The following is a 21,363-nucleotide window of genomic DNA, read 5'->3' as shown; positions in this document are numbered from 1 at the left end:
GATCATGGGCTTTTTTCCCCCTGTTCTCTTTTATGTGTGTGTGTGTGCTTTAATTTTACAGATTTATTCCTTGAGAGTAAATGGGGAAAATATTTATGTCAGACATAGCAATTTAATGTTGGAGGTCTGTATAATCAAAGGAGCACTTTTTGTTCTCATGGGCTGCTAGGCTGCATGAGATGGGAAATCACTTGCAGGCTGTTCTGGGCACAATGCATGAAATGCATGGGGATGTTCAACTTGGACATGCATGTTCTATCTTGGTAATTCTATAAAATGAGTTAAGTTGGCAGCTGTTAAAAATATTTTGCAGTGGCAAATGGGACATAGCCCCGTTTAGATGTTAAAACTTAAAAGAAATAGGATTTTTTATAAATGCCTATCACTTTATAGAGGTACCACCTGGAATTTTCAGTGTATTATACCACTTCCTACACTTGACTGGAAGTATGAGAGTAGAGAAAATGTTGCTTTAAAGTTAGAACTTGTGTTCTGAGTTTTCTTTCTAAATAATTTATGTGCAACATACAATGCTTTCGAAAGTATTGTGAGTTTAATTTTATCATACTATAAATTAGTTTTTATGATACCAAAAAGTACTGATTGCCAAGTGCTTTGAAGATGAAAATGTGGATTTAGACTCTTTTGACAGCATAATTTGTAAGTAAAAAAACAAAATGTATCATCCAAATGGGGCTATTTCCAATCTTAAATTTAGGATATCTCAGATAGGCAGATAGATATATAATGTGTAGACCTGTAGATTTACAATAACCTTACTAATATGTTCTGTTGCTTTCTGGCAGCTTCTGATAATTTAATATATCGTGACATAATTTTACCAAACATTGTAGAGATTATTGCATAACATTGCATTGAACAAATCCAAGAAAAGTGCCTAATCTTAATCCAAATTATTTTTTAAATATTGTATTGATACAAGTTGTAATAAATTCCAGTTAATTTCCATTTTTAAGATTGCCACTAACATTTCACTTGTTCCTTGAAATTATTTTTGTTTATACAGTTTATATTGTCATACATTGCTATACTTGAATATTGTCAAATAAGACTTTTGTTGATAAGAATAGCAACACAAAACATCCAGTTTCCCCAAATCTGTGGGAAAAAGTTTTCTCTACTTGCTGTTTTAATATCCTCCTTCCCCAGCATAATCCTGATTTTGTTTTTTCCTTGTTTCTTAGTACATACAATATATTACTTTCCTCAATCTTCTCTGCCATGTATCCTCTTGGCTCCAAGGACAGTATAAAGTAGAGCTGAACTCTGCTTCTTAATTTCATTGGATTAACCATTTAGACCAATGGCATAATTCTTTACTATTTCATTTGTATTACAAATAAGATTTGAGATGTCTTTAAATTAGTCGCGAAGTAGTTTTTTGTCCCTCCCCTTTCATATGTCATTAACAATGACTTACCATTTAGAAGGAACTGCAGAAGTCTATTTTGTGCATTAAAATAATTCAGCTGAAAGCTCAATAGGTGGATGACAAAGTCATCTGTTTTCACTAAGCTATATTTTGTTCCATTAAAAAAGGTAGCTGTAATTTGCTGCTTTCTCATAGTAAATTCATTGGTCGACAAGGAAAGATTATGGTTTTTCAGGCTAAATGTCTCCAAATGAACTACTTTCCTTTTTTCTGTAGTGTACTGTATGGCTGCAAATAAATGCAGATACATTGATAGATTCTGTTGTAGTGAGAGCGTATTCTGGTTCTTCTGATAATTAAGCCAAACTACCCTAATTCCCGGCCCCTTTCCTAGTATGCAATACACAATGTATATTTTGCTGATATAAAAATGGACAAATAGTCTGATTAATTGTAATACCTGTAACAAAGGTAATTACAATTACAAGGTAATACTTATAAGAAAGCTTAGAATATACAGATTCACTGCAGCAATTCATTTGTTGCATAATAGGATTCCTAACCTTACGTGAACATCAGTTCCTCATATTTGTGGAATTGATTTCATTCCAGTAGGTAACATAAAGGCCCGGGCAGTCACCTGCCCAGGTACTGCGTTTCTTCTCATCAACCTCATTGTCTGTCCCTTTTAGGTCAGTGCACATCATGCTGCATCACAATGAATAAAAGCATTGAAATGTGCTTGCAAAATGTTAGTAATGCAGCAACACCAAATGTTTATTTGAAATATTTGAAATCATTGCAAGATTTTAAACATTATAATGGAAATAAAAACAAGGTATTTATTTTCTTGAAAAAAGTATAGATGAATATTTTTTTAATTGGTAAACTGCTCTAATATTTTCAAACACTAGGCACTTTTCATGGTGTTTTTTTTTTTTTTAATTGCCTTTGTTGTATGTTACCCTGCTCTTTTTACATTACACATTGGTAGGAGCTGGATAAGACTCAGGATGAATTACTGAAGCATCAGGCTAGCATTAGTGAACTCAAGCGCAATTTTATGGAATCCACTCCTGAGCCACGCCCCAATGAATGGGAAAAACGGCGTATCACACCTCTAACTCTACAGGCACAAGGGGTATGTCATTAAAGACCCTTGTCAGCGTTCCATAATATGTCTTATTTCATATTAATAAGAAAAATAGGAACTGTCTCTTCACTGCTAATGTGAGATTTATTTGCAGCTAATACTTATTAACTTTGTGTGCATATTTTGCTTTCTGTTCACAATTAGTAAGGAAACCAGAGTTGAAGATATTACCCATTTTAGAGTCATACCTCATTAGAGTAACATTTGACAGTGCAGTTCTAATCTTATTCATTCAAAATTCTTAAGTGGCTTTGTTGGCTCACTGTATACAGTAAATGACAGAGGAAGCAGTCTATCAGACAAAAGAAAGTAAGAAAGAAGCATCATTTACAGCATTTTTTATCCATCTCACAAACTAATGTCCCTAAGATTGCTGAAGGATGCAATGTAGTCAAAGCATCAGGGATTTATAATATTAGAAGAGTATCCTGAAACATAATAGCATTAAAGGTGTCCATGGAACTTTAGTATAATAGCTTCACTATTCAATTAGGTATCATAGTTAACAATTTTGTGGAGAAATAAAGATACCAACTTAGAGAGGTACTTTCACAAACAAATGTATCCCTTTAATAAATTGGCATTTAGAGATTGGTTGCTACCAATCTGAATACCGATATATGGAATTTGAATATTGGGCCATATATTTTTCATAGTACTTTTCTAACACAATGTTAATCTGTATGAACACGGCAGTCCTGAAATTACTGATTCTGGGGTTATCCTCTAGATTTGACCAGAACTTCATTATATGTATGCATTAGGAGACTTAGAGTTTTTCATCATTTTTCTATAACCTCTATTAGTGCCACATTATAGATACATAAAATAAGTTTAATGTATTTATATAGTATAAAAGATATCCTATACATAATGAGACTACTAGACATATCTTGAATATTCTAGGAAAAGTAGCATATACAGTCAGGTCCAGAAATATTGAGACATCGACACAATTCTAACATCTTTGGCTCTATACACCACCACAATGGATTTGGAATGAAACAAACACAATGTGCGTTAACTGCAGACTGTCAGCTTTAATTTGAGGGTATGTACATCCAACTCAGGTGAACGGTGTAGGAATTACAACAGTTTGCATATGTGCCTCCCACTTGGTAAGGGACCAAAAGTAATGGGACAATTGGCTTCTCAGCTGTTCCATGGCCAGGTGTGTGATATCCCCTCAGTACCCCAATTACAATGTGCAGATAAAAGGCCCAGAGTTCATTTCAAGTGTGCTATTTGCATGTGGAATCTGTTGCTGTCAACTCTCAAGATGAGATCCAAAGAGCTGTCACTATCAGTGAAGCAAGCCATCATTAGGCTGAAGAAACAAAACAAACCCATCAGAGAGATAGCAAGAACATTAGGCGTGGCCAAAACAACTGTTTGGAACATTCTCAAAAAGAAGGAACACACCGGTGAGCTCAGCAACACCAAAAGACCCGGGAGACAACGGAAAACAACTGTGGTGGATGACCGAAGAATTTGTTCCCTGGTGAAGAAAACACCCTTCACAACAGTTGGCCAGATCAAGAACACTCTCCAGGAGGTAGGTGTATGTGTGTCAAAGTCAACAATCAAAAGAAGACATCACCAGAGTGAATACAGAGGGTTCACCACAAGATGTAAACCATTGGTGAGCCTCAAAAACAGGAAGGCCAGATTAGAGTTTGCCAAACGACATCTAAAAAAGCCTTCACAGTTCTGGAACAACATCCTATGGACAGATGAGACCAAGATCAACTTGTACCAGAGTGATGGAAGAGAAGAGTATGGAGAAGGAAAGGAACTGCTCATGATCCTAAGCATACCACCTCATCAGTGAAGCGTGGTGGTGGTAGTGTCATGGCATGGGCATGTATGGCTGCCAATGGAACTGGTTCTCTTGTATTTATTGATGATGTGACTGCTGACAAAAGCAGCAGGATGAATTCTGCAGTGTTTCGGGCAATATTATCTGCTCACATTCAGCCAAATGCTGCGGAACTCATTGGATGGCGCTTCACAGTACAGATGGACAATGACCCAAAGCATACTGCAAAAGCAACCAACGAGTTTTTGAAGGGACAGAAGTGGAATGTTATGCAATGGCCAAGTCAATCACCTGACCTGAATCCCATTGAGCATGCATTTCACTTGCTGAAGACAAAACTGAAGGGAAAATGCCCCAAGAACAAGCAGGAACTGAAGACAGTTGCAGTAGAGGCCTGGCAGAGCATCACCAGGGATGAAACCCAGCATCTGGTGATGTCTGTGCGTTCCAGACTTCAGGCTGTGATTGACTGCAACGGATTTGCAACCAAGTATTAAAAAGGGAAAGTTTGATGTATGATTATTATTCTGTCCCATTACTTTTGGTCCCTTACCAAGTGGGAGGCACATATGCAAACTGTTGTAATTCCTACACCATTCACCTGAGTTGGATGTACATACCCTCAGATTAAAGCTGACAGTCTGCAGTTAACGCACATTGTGTTTGTTTCATTCCAAATCCATTGTGGTGGTGTATAGAGCCAAAGATGTTAGAATTGTGTCGACGTCCCAATATTTCTGGACCTGACTGTAGCTTCTCATGCAAGACAGCATACAAGCTTTTTAGCTAGTTCATAAGACACTTTATTTTTTAATGGTGTGGCAGCATTATACTGGACATTCTTGCATGAAATTACTGTGGGATCTGAGTACAAAAGTTCCATACATTTCAGTGCCTATGTTTCTAAGAAGTATTCCACCTCTTGTGTTGATGCTTTGTAAAGCTATTTGACTCTCTTCTTCCCTGTTCCTTTCTTTGATTTGGCGGAAAAAAATGCAAAATTCCCACAATGGATGTAAACAAGGAGGAAAGGGAATCTGCCTTCAGTGGAATAAGAATGGACTTAAAGGATCCACAGGTTGACAAAAGAGCACAAAAGAATGGCAAATGAGGCTGTCTAGAACCTTATCCTTTGTTCCTATACTTCCACGCACTTTGGACTCTGTTATCTGTTTTGTTACTACTTTACTTAATTGTTTAATTTCTGTCTTTTTTCTCTACCAAATAGCAATTTCCAAAGTAGATCTTCCAACTGAACAGGCTATCCCAAGTACAGGGGCAGTTCTTTTAAGTTTGAAGAGCACTCTTCTTTCCCCAAACTCAGAGCCCCTAATGAACTATCTTTGGTGAGGGGGTATTTTCAACAGCATTTTCGTCCGCTATTGTCTAGCACAGCATATGTGATTGAATAATTTTGCAAATATTATTTATATAATTTCCAGGAATCTGGATTTCCTTATCAGTAATGTGCTATATTTCTTCATCCAGTACCAATAGATACACCAAATTACCGAGCAGAAAGTGAATATAATTGTAGTGTTGTTGTAGTCGCTTATTTAATTGTACCCATTTAATGAGATAACTGTGGTACTGGTAGCCTTTGTACACATTTTCATTCATGTAGGCTAGAATTGATATAGTATTAAAATACATCATATACAGACAGATTAACTTAGTTCACCTAAAATCTATAAAGTTTACAAGCTGAAGGCTCTACCTTTAATTCACTCTTTTCTTCTTGTCTTTTACTCTGTGCACATGAATGTTATATGCAGTTGTGTAAAGTTACTAGTGCAGTTTCTTATGCTATATAACATAACTGATAAATCTTATTCTTGTATTTTATTATTGCTATAAAGAGTGTGTGAGTGCTTGCATGCATGCATGCACACACCCACACCCACAGATACAGAACATATTAAAGTGAGGAAACATCAGTAACCATTGCATATTGCTTTTATTTAACACATTTGAAAGCACAGGATCTTTGCAGTAAAAGAAAAGTTTACAATAACCTGTTAGAGCAACTTTAGAGGCTGTGTAGGATACTCCTGATCAAGATATACTTTAAACATATTAGTATTAAACACACTGAGAAATCGTGGTGTTTGGCAAGTTTAATCAATAAATGTAGATGTAGAACTTTTGCAGCCTTAAGAAAAAAATGAAGTTTTTTTTTTTCTGCGCTCAGTCGTTACCGACTCTGCAGTGACTGCTTGGACGAGTCCTTTGCAGTTTTCAAGGCAATTGTTTCTGAAGTGGTTTGCCAGAGCCTCCTTCCTAGGGCAGAGCCCAGCTGGCGAGCACAGGAGGCGGGGTTTCCGTTGCTTCGCACCCTTTTCGGGTGCACGGGGTTTTTCGCACTTACCGGCAACTGCTCCCGACTCCTTTTTGCAAGGCACCGCCAGCATTTTTCCTCCCACCGGAGTGAGAGTACCCATTTATCTACTCACGTGAGTTTTCAAACTGTTGGGTTGACAGGAACTGGGGAGGAAACAGGAGCTCACCCTGCTAACGCGAAGGCTGGACTCGAACCGCTGAAATAAATGGAACAATATATATTTTTTAAAGAGAATTGTTGTGGGTTTGCCCCTTAAAAAAGCTTTTATTATTCCTTTCAAGGAATATCGAGTATATTAAGTATATTAAGTATAATAATATATATTAAGTATATTAAGATACTTTTTGCTGTACTTTGAAATAGACTAAAATTGTTTGATAAGTCCTCCTATTTGACCTAGCTTGTTTTTTTATACGTGCAAATCATTTGATTTTTAAAAAATTTAAAAAGACAATCAAAACTTAAAATTAGGTCAACTTTACTTGTATTATAGTTTGTGTTACAAATCCATTCTAGCTTTACTGTCCATCTTCCATATCCAGGTATTACTTTACTGTTTTGCTCATAATGTGCAAGTTTAAATAAAACCACAGGATTAAGCAGAATAAAATCATTTGGTTCATATTGATTGTGCAGGTTTATTATTCACATTCATTGTTGAACCTACTCTTACTTTTAGTATTAATATCCCAAGGAAAGTGAAATATTTATTAAGCAAATTCAGCCAACATGTAGAGGGAAGAAAATTGAAAATGTGACCAAGTTTTAATGGCCATGTCAGAGTATTGTAGTTTGAAATCTGTAGTTTTAAAAATAGAAGACAGACCATTATATGCAATGGCAAATATTGAATTAACTTCAATAATATATTTTTGTCATAGAAGTAAAACAATTTCTATCTTTAAGAATACACATTTAAATATACTATTCTTTCTATGTGTTTGTTTCTCTTCTTGCATGATCTTTCCCTTTTTTCCCTGTTTCTTTTTTCTTCTAGATCACTTCTGTCTTCTGGTGTTAATTTGTTGATTTCCATTTTCTAACTTGTCTAGAGCCTAGAAGAGGAGATAGCATCCATTTTATTTAGTAAAGAGGGGTTTTCCACTAGCGTGAAATCTGCCTTCACTTCAGCTTTCTCGTGGACAGCAGAGGGCGCAGTTGGGAAAGATAATGTACCTTCTGAAAAACTCTATGCCTCATCCATCTCTCAGCCATTACCTGAGGTGCTCTTACACATTTCCTTTTCCCAAACCAAAGCCATAGAGTTGTGGGTGGGTGACTTTTGACATGTCATATAAATGTTTATGTCCAATAAATTCAGTGGCCAGTCATTTTTTAAAAAATATACTGTATAAGCTGAAATATATTTTTAAAAGCCTAACTGTTCAATGGGAACTGAAATATGCTGAAAACATTTGCATGGTGGGCTTTTCCCATCAATGCTACTTCAGAGTTACCTCCCTAAATGGATTGAGAATAGATGACTACACTACAGGCATTTACATTATTGATTCCCTGTTTTTTTTAAAAAAAAAAATTCAATAGCTAATGAAATATTAAATGCAAAATGTTTTTTATTGCAAAAATAATAAGGTAAAATTATTTCACCATAAATCTGTATGTTTCTTGGGAATAGATCTTAAAAAAACAAAAGTTCTTTCTACTATTTGTGTGTGTCTGTATAAACACACACACACATCATGTGTATTTGAAAACATCTGTCAACTTCAACTACATCAACCCTTTATACTTGTTAAAACCAAAATTCCCCATCATGTCACAGATGCTGTGCTAGGCTTAATTGAACAAAAAGGTGCTATTTGCTTCCTTGTTCATATTTCTACATCATTTAGCTTTTAAATTCTATTAACTAATTTGTCTATACCATAGGACCTATGGCATAGGTCATAAAAGATGCTAAATGTTAACATCTAATGTCAGTTTCTTTGAAGCAGGAAACCATTACTATGTTCTAGTAATACTGCTTTATCTTCCATTATTAATTGAACTCCTTCACCTGATAAAGTATGGACAATTTTCACATTTCTTCAGAGCTGCATTAGCTCTACAGTTCTTACATTATAATGACTTAGGAAGTGTTATTACTTTCAGTGAAATACAATCATTTGGTAGTTGTAGCAACTTATTCAGAAGTGCCTACAAGTTAGCTAGAAAACAACACTGCAGGTACATATATGAAACTGATGAACATTTCTTTGATTTGACTAAGTAAAGCCTGTACCAGTTAGTATTAGCTTGGATGGTTTGGCCATTATTATTTATGAGAGAAATGGTACTTTATTACCAATATTCGAGGGAGAGAGAGTGTGTGTTTTTATATTGGTGTTTAACATAACCCATAATATGGCCCTGGCAGAGTCACCTGCCCAAGTACTTTTATATTTTCAGTGTTCTTGTTTCTTTGTGATCTAACAAAACTGCACCATAAATGTATGAATGTATAGTCAGTCCCTCTGTGCTGTTGAAAAATGGTAAAGTCAGATCTTTGTGTCAGCTGAGTGTAAAAATTGTATTTATATATCTTCCAATTGCTTTTTGTTTCACAGAAATTTACTTTCCAAACAGAAGAGTCTTCCATTGGAACCAGCAGGACTATTAAGGTTCTACTATTTTGCCATAGTCCATAGTCCATTGAGCTTTCACATTTCAAAATCTTCTTTCTTCTTTTCTTTGTTTGTTATTGTTGTTGTTTTTTTCATTTAACAATTGCAAATCATCTTTGCTCTTCATATGACCTGAACCACCCATCACTTAGTTTTATGTTCATTATTTTGTTTATTCATATGTTCTACTTTTTGTTTTTTCTCATCCATTTGTTTTGTGCAGAGTTCACATGAGACTCTGGACATAGTGGAGAAGAAGCAGGCAGAGGTTGGGATAGCAGAGACAGTAGTCACAGACGATACCAACAGGGGGAAAATACCATTTGGTGGTGGGGAAAGTCAGAAGATGGAACATCTATCAAAGAAAGACTCTTCATCACTGTCATCCAATAGCAGCAGTAGTGAGAGTGAAGATGAAGTAGGAGAGTATCAGCCACACCAGCAGATTATGCAAGATACTATAAAAGAAGAGTTGGAAGAAAATGAAACTATCAAAGAGGAAAAACACAACTCATCAGCAGAAGTGTATGTTAAATTTTCAGAAGAAGTCAGTCCAATTCAAACAGCAATTGAGCATAAGGAGTTGACTGAAACTCTGATCCAGACAAATGAAGCTTCCACAAAGACACCAGAAAAGAGGAAGTTAAGACAATTGGATGACGAAGGCCTAAAAGAAGAAAAGGAGGAAGATCAACCCAAACTAAATGGAGAAGCATCGCATATTGACCTTGAAATTTCGCCACAATTAATTTGTTGCTCAGAGGTAAATGGTAGAAGAGGAACTGACTCGGAAGTGTCTTCATCATAGGGTCAAATATTTCTGCCTTTCTTCTTCTCTGTCTTATTCAGATTTCATAAATATTGTGGGAGGGGGGAATGTTGGCAGTCAAAGTCAGCCTTTGATAATTTCTTCTCAAAAGAAGGAATTTGGGATTATATCATCTTCTTTTTTTCTTTTTTCTTCTTTAAGTTTCTCATGTTCCTCTTCTGTTTGCATGTGTTACTTTGTTTGAGTCTTCTAGCATTTAGTTGATTGGAATTTCATGACCCAATATGAAACTTTCTAATGCATGTGGTAAAAAAAGCCAGTATGTTTAACATGCAATTTACTTCTTAAAAGACAGGATTTTGTAAAATATTTGTAAAAGTTTAAAACTTGCATATTATATGAAATTACTGTCTAGAACTTGGCACAATGTCACTACACTCATAGATGGATGTTTGTGCTTCATAAAGCACCTTTGGATATATTCATTATCAGATTTATTGCTGTTTGCCAAAAGCCTTTGCATCTGCTGTTGTCATTGTTTTATATCGTATAGGCAGACCTGTAAAGACATTAATATATTATGGTAAATGGTAAATTAAAGTTTTCGGAGTCCAAAATATGCAGTCTAATTAGAGTGAATGATGGGAAGTAAAACATAATTTAAAGTATCCTATCTCGTGTGATATATTTAGTGAGCAATCTTGTCAAAAAACAATAGTGCCAATCAGCTAGATTTGGGTATATGGAGGGGCAGGCATTAAGCAATATGCTGTGCTCTGGAATCTGTACAGATTCATAACTGTCATCTTGTGAATTTATAAAAGTAGATTTTATTTGACCATACCTGGCCAGGCATCACTGGTATATTAAAAAGTCAAATAACGCCTGATTTAGTTCTGTTCTTTGTAGCTGTTTCAGATATTTAGGAGCTACATATTTGAAGGATATCTTTTTTGTTGTTGTTAATCTGTTAACATTATTTATCTGTTAACAGATTTTTTTATGTAGGACAGAACATCTACTAATATGGTTTGAAAATGCTTTGTTGGGTAGGTTATTGATGATATTGCATGCCAGGATTGTGTGCCTCCTGTTAAGATTTGACTTTAGAAAATTGAGGAGTATCTTTACAATAACCATTATTTTTTCACATCAAGCTTGACTGTAATCTACATACTGTATACTTTGCTGTTTCATGACTATTAAAGTCAGTCTTCTGTATTTCCTGAACACTAGCCTCCACTTATTAAAACTGAGATGGTGACGATTTCAGAGGCCTCACAAAGAACTGAAATATCCACCAAAGAAGTTCCAATTGTTCAGACAGAGACTAAAACGATCACCTATGAATCTCCTCAGGTACAGATATTTAAAATAGCTAAGTTTAATGAAAGGGATCATGTTGCCTATCTAAATAAAAATAATAAGTATTTAAGAAGATATGAAAAATGCCAGTCAGATGCCTCTTGGAAGTTACAAGCAAATCATGACCACAACAGTGGCTTTCCTTTCATATATTTCCCAAATGGTTATTGAGAGAAATATTGCTTCTGGTCCTGTATAGGTAATAATAGAGTGATAATGTGCATCACAATTACTGATTTCTCCTATATACTATGCATTAGCCGATTTAGACAAATCAGGATGCCTAGTACATTTGCAGTGTGCGAATAAGTTACTGCCTTGTCTATAAGCCTGTCTTTAGGTTTCTAATGTCAGATTGCCCGCTACAAGAGCCTACCTCTTCATATGTCCTCAGCACAAGAAAATATTGTTCTGTTCTTTAAGAAATTGATCTCTTCTAAAGAATCATCCCCCCTCAAGTTCCTGCTATGCTCCCTCATTGTGATGGTGGTGGTGGGGTGTTCCTGGGAAGCATGAGTGAAGAATGCCCAGGGTATATGCCAGGAATGTATTCTTATGGTATTTTGGAGTACTTACGGTGTTTATGACACTGCTAGATTAAAGTCTTTGGGACATCTAGTCACTGATTTTGCCTAACAGGAAAGAAAATCTTCCTTGCAAAGAGAGCATTACAGTGGGATCATGGAATAGAACAAGCATGAACACAGGAAAGCTCAACACAATAAAAGATGAAATGAATCAACTACACACTGACATCTTAGGCATCAACAAACTGAAAGGGACTGGAATTGGACATTTTTCAGTCAGAAGATCATACTGTTTACTAGTCAGGTCACAAACCAAGAAGGAATGGCACTGCTTTCATAGTCAGGACATAGCAAACACAGTGCTTGAGTACAATGCAGTCAATAATGTAGTTGATGAGAGACAATATTTGATTTCTTACAAGGTTGCTTCTGCTTAAAAAAATCATGAATTTATGTTTTTATTTCATTCTTAATCAGAATTGACTCTATGCTCTTCTTGACTATGTAGTTTGATGACGCTGGTGATGCTGGTATGCTGTTGAGTGCACAGACGATCACATCGGAATCTGTCTCTGCTACCACAACCACACATATTACTAAGGTAAGAGAAAAGGAATAATTTAGAATGTGAAGCTTTTGTAACTGAGCCACTTTCTGAGTCTTTGAGCTTTATAATTCTGGTTTATATTCATCCTGCTATGTGAGCAACTCAGCAGTTCATAAAGGTCCTTGTTCTTTTCCCTAACTAAACAAAGTTGGAAACCATATTTGCATGTCCATCTAAATAAGCTATAGAAGTTGCTTTAGATATGCCATTAAGAGGATAAGGATGAAGCCAAAGTAATCAAGCCTATTCATGTACATCAGAATTTTTGCTTACTATGATGGCTTTTTTAGCTGGCTTCTCATATATGAATACTAGCTTCATAACGTTTTTTGTGCTTTTGTGTGCTACTCTATGCTGAAAAGCATAGCTCTTGCTAATGCTTTTCCTTTTTTAGTATTTCAGCAAATACTTCAAGGCATTGCACAATAAAATTATTAAAGTAACATACAAACAAAAACAAATAGTAAAAATATCCTATGTCAGAAATAAAAAGTGAAATAATATTTAATGAACAACAGAGCAGTTGATAAAAATGAATTCTGTAAAAGTTGGAGCCAATCAAGAAGTTCGCAGAAGAGCATTCTAAGGTTCTGCAACAGTGGGACTTTGTTGACCATCTTAAATGTAGAGTAGATTAATTTTTCTTCCCCCAGTATCTTCTTGTTTGTGGGCTTTCTAGAAAATGTTAGTTTCCAAACAATTAATAAAAACCGGGCAATTGATAGGAGAACACTTTTAATTCTTGTCTAACCCAAGCTCAGGGAACAGAATCTTGCTGAAGAGCCAAATCTATCCCTAGGCCCCCTCCTTTATGGCTTTCCTTCTCAGAAAGGGTTTCTTTCCCTTTCAAGCTCACCTCTGAAAATAATTCCTCCTCCCCCGTTGAGAAAGATATGAATCAAACGAAGCCAGCAATCACATAGCAGCCACTAGTTGCTGGAATGGAAGCAAAAGCCTATCTTTATCCTTTCATCTATGATGCTTATTTTTACTTGGCTAGAGAAGGCAGAGAGGGGTCGGATGCGCTGACTTTGGCCCAGTTAAATTTTCAAGGCAAGAACTATTTTAATTTGCATTTTGAATCCTGTTTTTTCTGATTGGGAGGCTGGTAGAACACTAAAATGGTTCCAACCCCTATTCAGCTAGACATATTTGTAAGAATCTTGTTTCCAGCTATTATTTTCTTTCTTGTATTATTAAATAAATGCTCCTCTAGCCATCTTTTTTCCTAATATGATGCATTCAGAGGAGGTTTTGCTGAGGAGAGGCTATGAATGATTGTAGTTATCAATAAAATGCACCTGTAGCAGAAACAGTTCCAGTAGATACATATACAATAAGGGGTCATGGAAATGTGGATAGCAGGAACATTAATCTAGAAGTGAGAATGCATTAACTTTTTCCTCTCTACTCAGACTCTGTTTTAAGTGTGTGTTATAACTCTGTCTAATTCTGCACAGGCAGATTTCTGTTGAATTTCTATTTCATTGCAATATTTGTCAAGCAAATTGATAGCATCATAGAATTAAATTACCTTTTCTTGTGAATCCTGTAGACGGTAAAAGGTGGTGTGTCAGAAACCAGAATTGAAAAGCGGATTGTTATCACTGGAGATGCAGATCTTGATCATGATCAGGTGAGGCAAAATTAATGCTGTTTTCTATACTTAGCCTATAATGAGGCAGTTCTTTCTTTATATATGGAGGAAAGGAAGATATAAGAATATTTATAAGATATAAGAATTGGAACTAATAAGAAAATGAACAATACTTAAAATATGTGTAATTTGCAAAGTGCTTCATTTACAAAAAGACTGACTTATTGTGGATGAAAACAAAACAAAAAAGAATCACAAATATTCATTAAACTCATAGTTTGCCCTTGTTAAGCTCTTCATAAATAAATAAAACCAGGATTTAATTTTAATTTCTTAATGGTAATGTATCAGAGCCTCTAAGTAAATTTAATCTGAGATTTGGATGAATGTGACAAGTTCAATCTCTCTTTGAAGCTTGAAATGAAATGGCAGAGCTGCTTAGCTTTAGGCCTGAGGGATAGCTTTCCCACCACATGCTCAGTACAGCTGGGGAGTTTGAAAAGGTCAAATAAGATCTTTGTTTTAATAAAATTAAATTTATCTCTTTTCAGTATAACATATTTAGGAATCTATAAAATTATGACGTCCTAAAGTAATCTTGCAGTGGGTCTGAAACTAATCTTTGTATGGCTCCATGAATATTTGTTTTTTCAATATATATATACATGGATGCTTTTATTCAGTAGTATACTGAGCAATTTTTCAAGAGATTGCAGTCTGTGATAGAACTTTAAATAGGAATCTTTTTACATCCAGTTTTATTCTTTATACTTTTAATTTCCATACCTTCTGAAATATGACTACTAAAGAAACGTTAGGCAGAAAAAATAAGATGTGTTTATATATTCCTTCATGCTGTTCTTTAGGGTTTGTTTTTGCATTTTTTTTCAACTGAAGTTTAGTATAGCTGTATATAAAAAGCAATTGTTATTTATTTTGGCTTAGATCCTATTGAGATTTCCCAATATATCTATAAAAGCTTAACCAACATTGATTTTGTTTATCTCCAATTATATTTTCAGAAGATCACTTGGGTAAATTTCCTGATCTTTTCCACATCCACAAGTAAAATTTTAGAGTAAAATTACTGTCTAGCGTTCTGGCAACACATATTCCAAACTCTGCAGTTACCACATTAGCACAAATTGGAAGGAAAAAACAAAATTGTAGAGTAGGAGTGATGAACAAGAGGGAAATATTTAACTCTTCCAAGTGCCCATTGTTTGTTTGTTTGGTAAACTGTATTTCATTAGTATGAATCTGGTGAAACCAGAGTTACTTTTTGTGAGATGGGCAGTATCTAAATTTGAAATATAAATAAATAAAAAATAAAATAAATGAGATTCTAGATCAGCTCAAGTAGAGAAAAATAGGCTAAGCACTAGAAGAAGGTATATTGGAAGCTAGTAGAAGAAAATAATTGCTTTAATATACATACACAACTGAGTGGTCTTCTGTACCTTACAAAACAGAACATGAAAAAGAATCCTTACTTTGACAAGCTTCCTATAAACTTTTAATAATAGTTTACTTGATATCATTCAGCAAATTTGTAAATGTATTTATAGCTGCTAATATAATACTTTAGTGAGACTCAACTGAAAAATATGCTATAAATATTTGAAGTACATGAGATGTAAGAAAAGAATACTTGAAAGCTTCGACTAGTACAGAATATGGCAGCACATGCAGTTTTGGGCACTCTGGTTTGTCTGTGCAGCACCGCTGCTGAGTGAACTGCATTGGCTTCTAGTATGCTTCCAGGTGTAATTCAAGATGCTGATTACCACCTTTAAAGCCCAACATATATGGGCCCAGGTTACTTTGGGACTGCCAGTCTCTGAGGGTTTCTGCCCGTTTCACCAGATCTGACAGGTTGGGCATGCTCAAGGTCCCTTCTATAAAACAGGGCCTTCTCTGTCACAGCACCTGCCCTATAGAATAGCCTCCCCGCTGAGATTGAGATGGCCCCAACCCTCTTGGCCTTCCAGAAAACTGTTAAAACCTGACTTTTCCCCCAAGTATTAGGGCCAGGATGTTAAGGGAGCCCAATGTTATGTATTGCTTGGTTATTTTTTTTCTTGTATTGGACTATTTAGATTGGTTACTTTTTTAAAATATTGTTTTTGTATGGATTGCTCATTGCTGAGTTATGTATTTAAGAATCTAATGAATAAATAAAAGACAGGTAGTCATCGGTTAACGAGTGCTCATTCATCGACTGTTTGAAGTTGTGATGGCACTGAATGAGTAGTACTTACCACTGGTCCTCGAATGTCAGGCCCAGCCCAAGAACAACGATGAAATGGTCCAGTCAAGTACAGTTCCTTTATTTGCTTACACTTATAGACAGAATCTTGCCAGACTAAATCTATACTACAGCAACTAGTGGATATACCCTGGGAGATTCTAGGGAGTGGCTATCCCAAATCTCTTTCTCTTCTCATGCTCCCCCTGCAGACTGTGTTGTCTTTTGTCTCCTTTCCCCTGCTGGAATGTACCCCCTCCTTCCTGCTAGCCTTGATCTCCCACATCACTTTCCTCCTCATAGATACATTCCATTACATAGAAGTTCTGTCCATTGCACCACTTCTGTGGTCACCTGATCGCCATTTGCGATCTTCCCTGCTGTCTTCCCACAAGCAAAATCACTGGGGAAGTGGCAAGGAAGGTTGCAAATTGCTCCCACTGCTTTTTCTCCTAGGGAACTTGTACTCTGTAGTGTGCTCGCACTGCAGCACCCCCTCCCCAGCCTGCATGTACTTGTGTGGCGCCACAGCACCCCCTCCCCAGCCCGCATGCACTCATGCGGCATTGCAGCAATCCCTCCCCAGCCTGCACACATTCGCTGCAGCACCCCATCGCCTCACTCCATAGTACTCACCTGCCCTCCTGCCTGCTTGCAAGCTGCCCGGGACTTGCAACTTCCAGTTGGCTTCCCCATTGACTTTGCTTGTGGGTAGCTGGCAGGATGTCACAGGTCACAGTCATGAGATCCTCACTTAATAACTCACAATTTTCGCTTAACAAGGGCAACAGGAATTGCCGGGATTGACATTGCTAAGTGATGCAGTCACATGACATTGCACTTTAAATTCCAGTCCCAATTACCATTGTTAAGTGAGGATTACCTGTACCTCAGTATAGTACACAGCTTAGAACATACAAAGTTACTAGGGAAAAGTATATTTTATTTGTCCAGTTTTCCTTCCAGGAAGATTAGTGTTAGGAGCCTTGCTAGCCATTACGCATTAAATCCACTGTTAATTTTAATTCCCAGAGTTAGTCCATTTTTCCTGACATTGCAGGCACTGGCACAAGCCATTAAGGAAGCCAAAGAGCAGCACCCTGACATGTCTGTAACAAGAGTAGTGGTGCATAAGGAAAGTGAACTTGAAGAAGAAGACCTTTAAGGTAAGAATCTTCAACCCATAACATATATAACAGTATTCGATATAATAGTTAATTGTATGGGATTTTCTTCAGTATGGCCTTAGAAGTGCTGATTATTGATACCAATCACATGAAAACCTGGCTTTGAATATTCCTGATGGCAGGTAAATGGATCCTCTCTGGTTCTGTAATGATTTTATTCTCCCATTTTGGTTTTTTAAAGGTAGGTTGAGGAAACAAGAGTACAGGAACAAAAAAGGAAAGGAAATGAAGGCAGTTTGTAGTGTCAAAACATGGAGAAATGGCAAAAAGGATTCTCAACTGTCTGATGAGAATACTGACAAAATATTTGATGCCACCTGGTGGTATGTTAAATATTTGTACATGAAAATCTAAAACAATCTCCTGTTCCAATATACAGTATTTGTTGTCTTCCTGATGCAGGAAGATTTAATGGACAGCGTACTGTCCATTAAAGTTTTATATCTGTATTATTGAATTTATACCCCACTTTTCTGTTTATTCCAACTTTCAAGGCAACAAAGAAAATACAGAGTAGAAAACATAAAATTAATCCACTTAAAATAATCATTGAAATAATTAACAATTAAAAGTCTGGTGAAAGAGACATGTTTTTACCAACTTTCTAAAGAAGACAGCTCCTAAGAAAGCATCTTCCATAGTGTGAAAGCCACACAGGAGAAGGCTCTTTTAATAATAACTGGGCAGGTTTTCCTATGGATGGCTATTTGTCACACAGCTTATGAACTTAGCAGAGGGCAACTGCTCTTATTCAGGAGAAGGTAAATTAAGTATCTGATCACTTACATGATGAGCTCTTTTGCAGCCCCTAGGTTATGCCACTGAAATACGGTGACAAAACCACAAATGTAAATGTTGCTTTTTATGTGGAGATACTTCATTCATTTGCAGTTTAAAAAAACCCAGGAAAATAGATGTTTTACATTCCCTTAAAGATAAAATTTTGGCTCCCCCCCCCCGATATTCAATTTTTTTTAAAAAAAAATCCAAAATGTGGTAAGGAAGTTGCCCCGTTATTCAGTAATAAGCCTTTTTTAAGTGACACATAAATGCTTTAGATGAATTAATAACAATATGGATTTTCAAATACTTTGACATATCAAATTGTGGCTATCCACAAGCTGCTTATAAGAGCAGTATATTCCAGCAGTCATCAGTGATCTTGATGGAAATGTGGAGCTTTATGCTAACCCTAATTGTGGTTTCTAAATTGCAACCCTTGAATTTAATGTACAGATAACACAAAACATTTTATTACCAAATTTCTGCATAATGGAGGCCAAGCATTCTCTCTTGTGCTCTCTCCAGATGAATTACTTTATCATAAATTAAGTAGTAAAAAGCTCTTGGTACCTGTCTTGAATTCACAACTAGATCTGGGTCTCAGGGAAGTATCAGTTATATTTCCACCCTTAGAATTTTGGATCAATATAATGACAATGTCTTGAGAGACCCACAGATTTCAAAACAATCTGTGGCCTAAATGGTTAGAAATTGAGTCTGCTGACACCATTTCCAAAGTTATCCAGATACCTGACTTTATTAGTTTCTGCAGTCTCTTTTAAGACAAGGATACAACTAGGCATTTCTAACTTAAGAAATATACTTAGACAGAGGAGATTTTAATTTTTATATCATATACTCTCCTATCCAGTGTTATATTGGTAATGACAGTAAGAAGCAAATTAGCCTTGCTCCAATAACTGGTGTTATTTCCATAAATGGGAGTTATGTTTATCTAAAGATATATAAGGATTTTCAACCATAGTTGGGTCTTCAGGTTCTAAAATCTAAGTTTAATCTTGCTGTTTATAATTACAGAATGAAGTAGCAGGTTCTGTCCATCTCCAGCTTAATGGTGGTTGGATGTGACCAGTTAGTCATAGAGCCTGGAATTTATCAGAAAAATGTAGCATTGGGCCTCAAAAAGGAAAAATGTTTCTGAAAAGGAAAAGAGTCAATTTGGTAAAAATCTTTTTAATATACTTTAAGGTTTATAATAACATTAAGAATTACATTAAATTGCTTGCTTCTTTAGATTTATGAAGAATGCTTTGAGACTATGAAGAACTTAAATCATTCCAAGTTGGTATCCCCACCATTCTTTCACTGAATTCACCAAGCCTCACCACAGGGACCAAACATCTCTAGACTGAATTGCCAACACCAAATCTTACCTTTTCTCATGTATGTCTTGTTTTTATAACCAATTCTTAACATTCTTGGATTTTTTAATGAGGTTTAGAGGTTGTTGTGTTTTTTTTTGCACAATTCCCTGCTATTTTTGTATAACTGATTTCTTGATTGCATGAAAGTAAACAAAAATATTTAGAAAACACTGTTTACTTGAAAGTTTTAATATGCAGGGAAAAGATACCCTGCCTAATTTAGGTATAGCCTTTTCAAAATGTCTCAAAGACTCTTACTGGAATAATTTTACTTTTTCAGGTAAATATCAAACAATACAAGAAAAATATTCTTTTTATTAAAAAATACAATTTTTTCTTAGAGCTTGGCAGGGATAGTAAATTGAAAACTTTTATGGATTTTATATAGATTCCTATATAAACATTTTCTGTTTGTTCTGAGGGTCTCCTGCTTTTTTGAGGGAACTGGTGCTGGTATCATATAAAAATGAGTTAGTTATAAAAATATTTCTACTGACTGAGCACTGTTCAAGTAGCCTTTTTGCACTTCGCTATCCTCAACCAGTTTCTTCAAAGAGATCTGTGGTCTGCAACATTCCAGAGTTGGAAGGAATTTGCTCTCTTCCCTTCCAGCAAATTTAGGCAGCTTAAAACTTTAATGCTTTTCTCTTACTATGCTAAATGTCAAACACTTTCATTAAATAATTGCATCTGCTGAAAGCTTGCATTACATAAGAAACAGGACTGTGCAGTGCTTGGGATTCAAATGCAGAAAGAGCTTCAGAGCACACAGTGGGAGCGAGCACATGCAGCATCTCTCTGCAATTCCTTAAACAAAACTCATTTTTTCCATGGGATTGTCTCTGCAATCCCAGGAATAGACATGTTTCACTTTAGCAGTTGCAGTCAGGTACTACGGAAGGTCTCTTGGGCTCTTTGAAGTGCCTTTTTGCCTTTGAATGTTAAGTGCTGCGCAACCCTAATAAAAACTCATTAACTCATGTTATAACTGACACATCTGTTGAGCAGTTATTGTTTTTAAGTAGTTTGCCTAATAATAGGAACAGGTTTTGAGGACTATAAGGAACCAAGGGTATGGCCTAGGCCCATTATCAATGGTGCTTGCTACTGAGGAGGTCTCTATGAAAACCTGTTAACTATATCTATTTTTCTCTATTGTTCACCGTATGTACTGTATAGTTAAGATGCCATATTAAATTTATAGCAGCTTGAAGTTGTATTAAGTGATATTTTGCTTCCATAATACTGTTATAAAATAAAGTTTCTTTATTCTCTAAATGTTTCACTGCTTTTGTATTTGACATTAAAAAAATAATGTAAACCTATCAGCATGGCTTAACCTTTATATTGTGTAGAGATTGAAAAAATTGTTAGGGACGTATTCTTATTTATTTAAATACATGTTATCTAAAGTGCTTTGCTTTTCTCCCTTCTAATAAATAGAGAAAAGATTCTTCTGGTTCTTGGAGGATCACTCTCAGAGAGTGGGGAAAGGGACTTGTGGCCCACTCTGTGGCCATTGATCTATTGGATTCTATAAAGTTCTTTTGTGGCTCTCATGTTTT

At 35.8% G+C, this 21,363-nt stretch overlaps 1 protein-coding gene across 4 annotated transcripts in view; it reads left to right on the top strand.

Annotated features, from left to right (window-relative positions):
- EPB41L2 (erythrocyte membrane protein band 4.1 like 2) overlaps positions 1–21,076 on the top strand; it is a 103,964-nt gene extending 82,888 nt beyond the window's left edge. The window contains exons 13-21 of one of the 4 annotated variants that reach the window (XM_007422028.4): positions 62–124; positions 2,388–2,534; positions 9,274–9,327; positions 9,554–10,093; positions 11,336–11,458; positions 12,500–12,592; positions 14,154–14,234; positions 17,504–17,609; positions 19,669–21,076. In XM_007422028.4, coding sequence (XP_007422090.1) covers positions 62–124; positions 2,388–2,534; positions 9,274–9,327; positions 9,554–10,093; positions 11,336–11,458; positions 12,500–12,592; positions 14,154–14,234; positions 17,504–17,608 — 1,206 coding nt within the window. In that variant the 3' untranslated portion in view covers position 17,609; positions 19,669–21,076. The remainder of the gene's footprint in view (positions 1–61; positions 125–2,387; positions 2,535–9,273; positions 9,328–9,553; positions 10,094–11,335; positions 11,459–12,499; positions 12,593–14,153; positions 14,235–17,503; positions 17,610–19,668) is intronic. The other 3 variants (XM_007422029.4, XM_088140760.1, XM_007422031.4) reach the window with 3 other exon arrangements.
- The last annotated feature ends 287 nt before the right edge of the window (positions 21,077–21,363 follow it).

Source organism: Python bivittatus, unplaced genomic scaffold, assembly GCF_059951505.1.
Source record: "Python bivittatus isolate LINGU-HERP-01145 unplaced genomic scaffold, Pbiv_v1 ctg000020_np1212, whole genome shotgun sequence".
NCBI classification, from domain to species: Eukaryota; Metazoa; Chordata; class Lepidosauria; order Squamata; family Pythonidae; genus Python; species Python bivittatus.
Note: the sequence above shows the minus strand (reverse complement) of the source record. Positions and strands in the feature narration are given on the sequence as shown.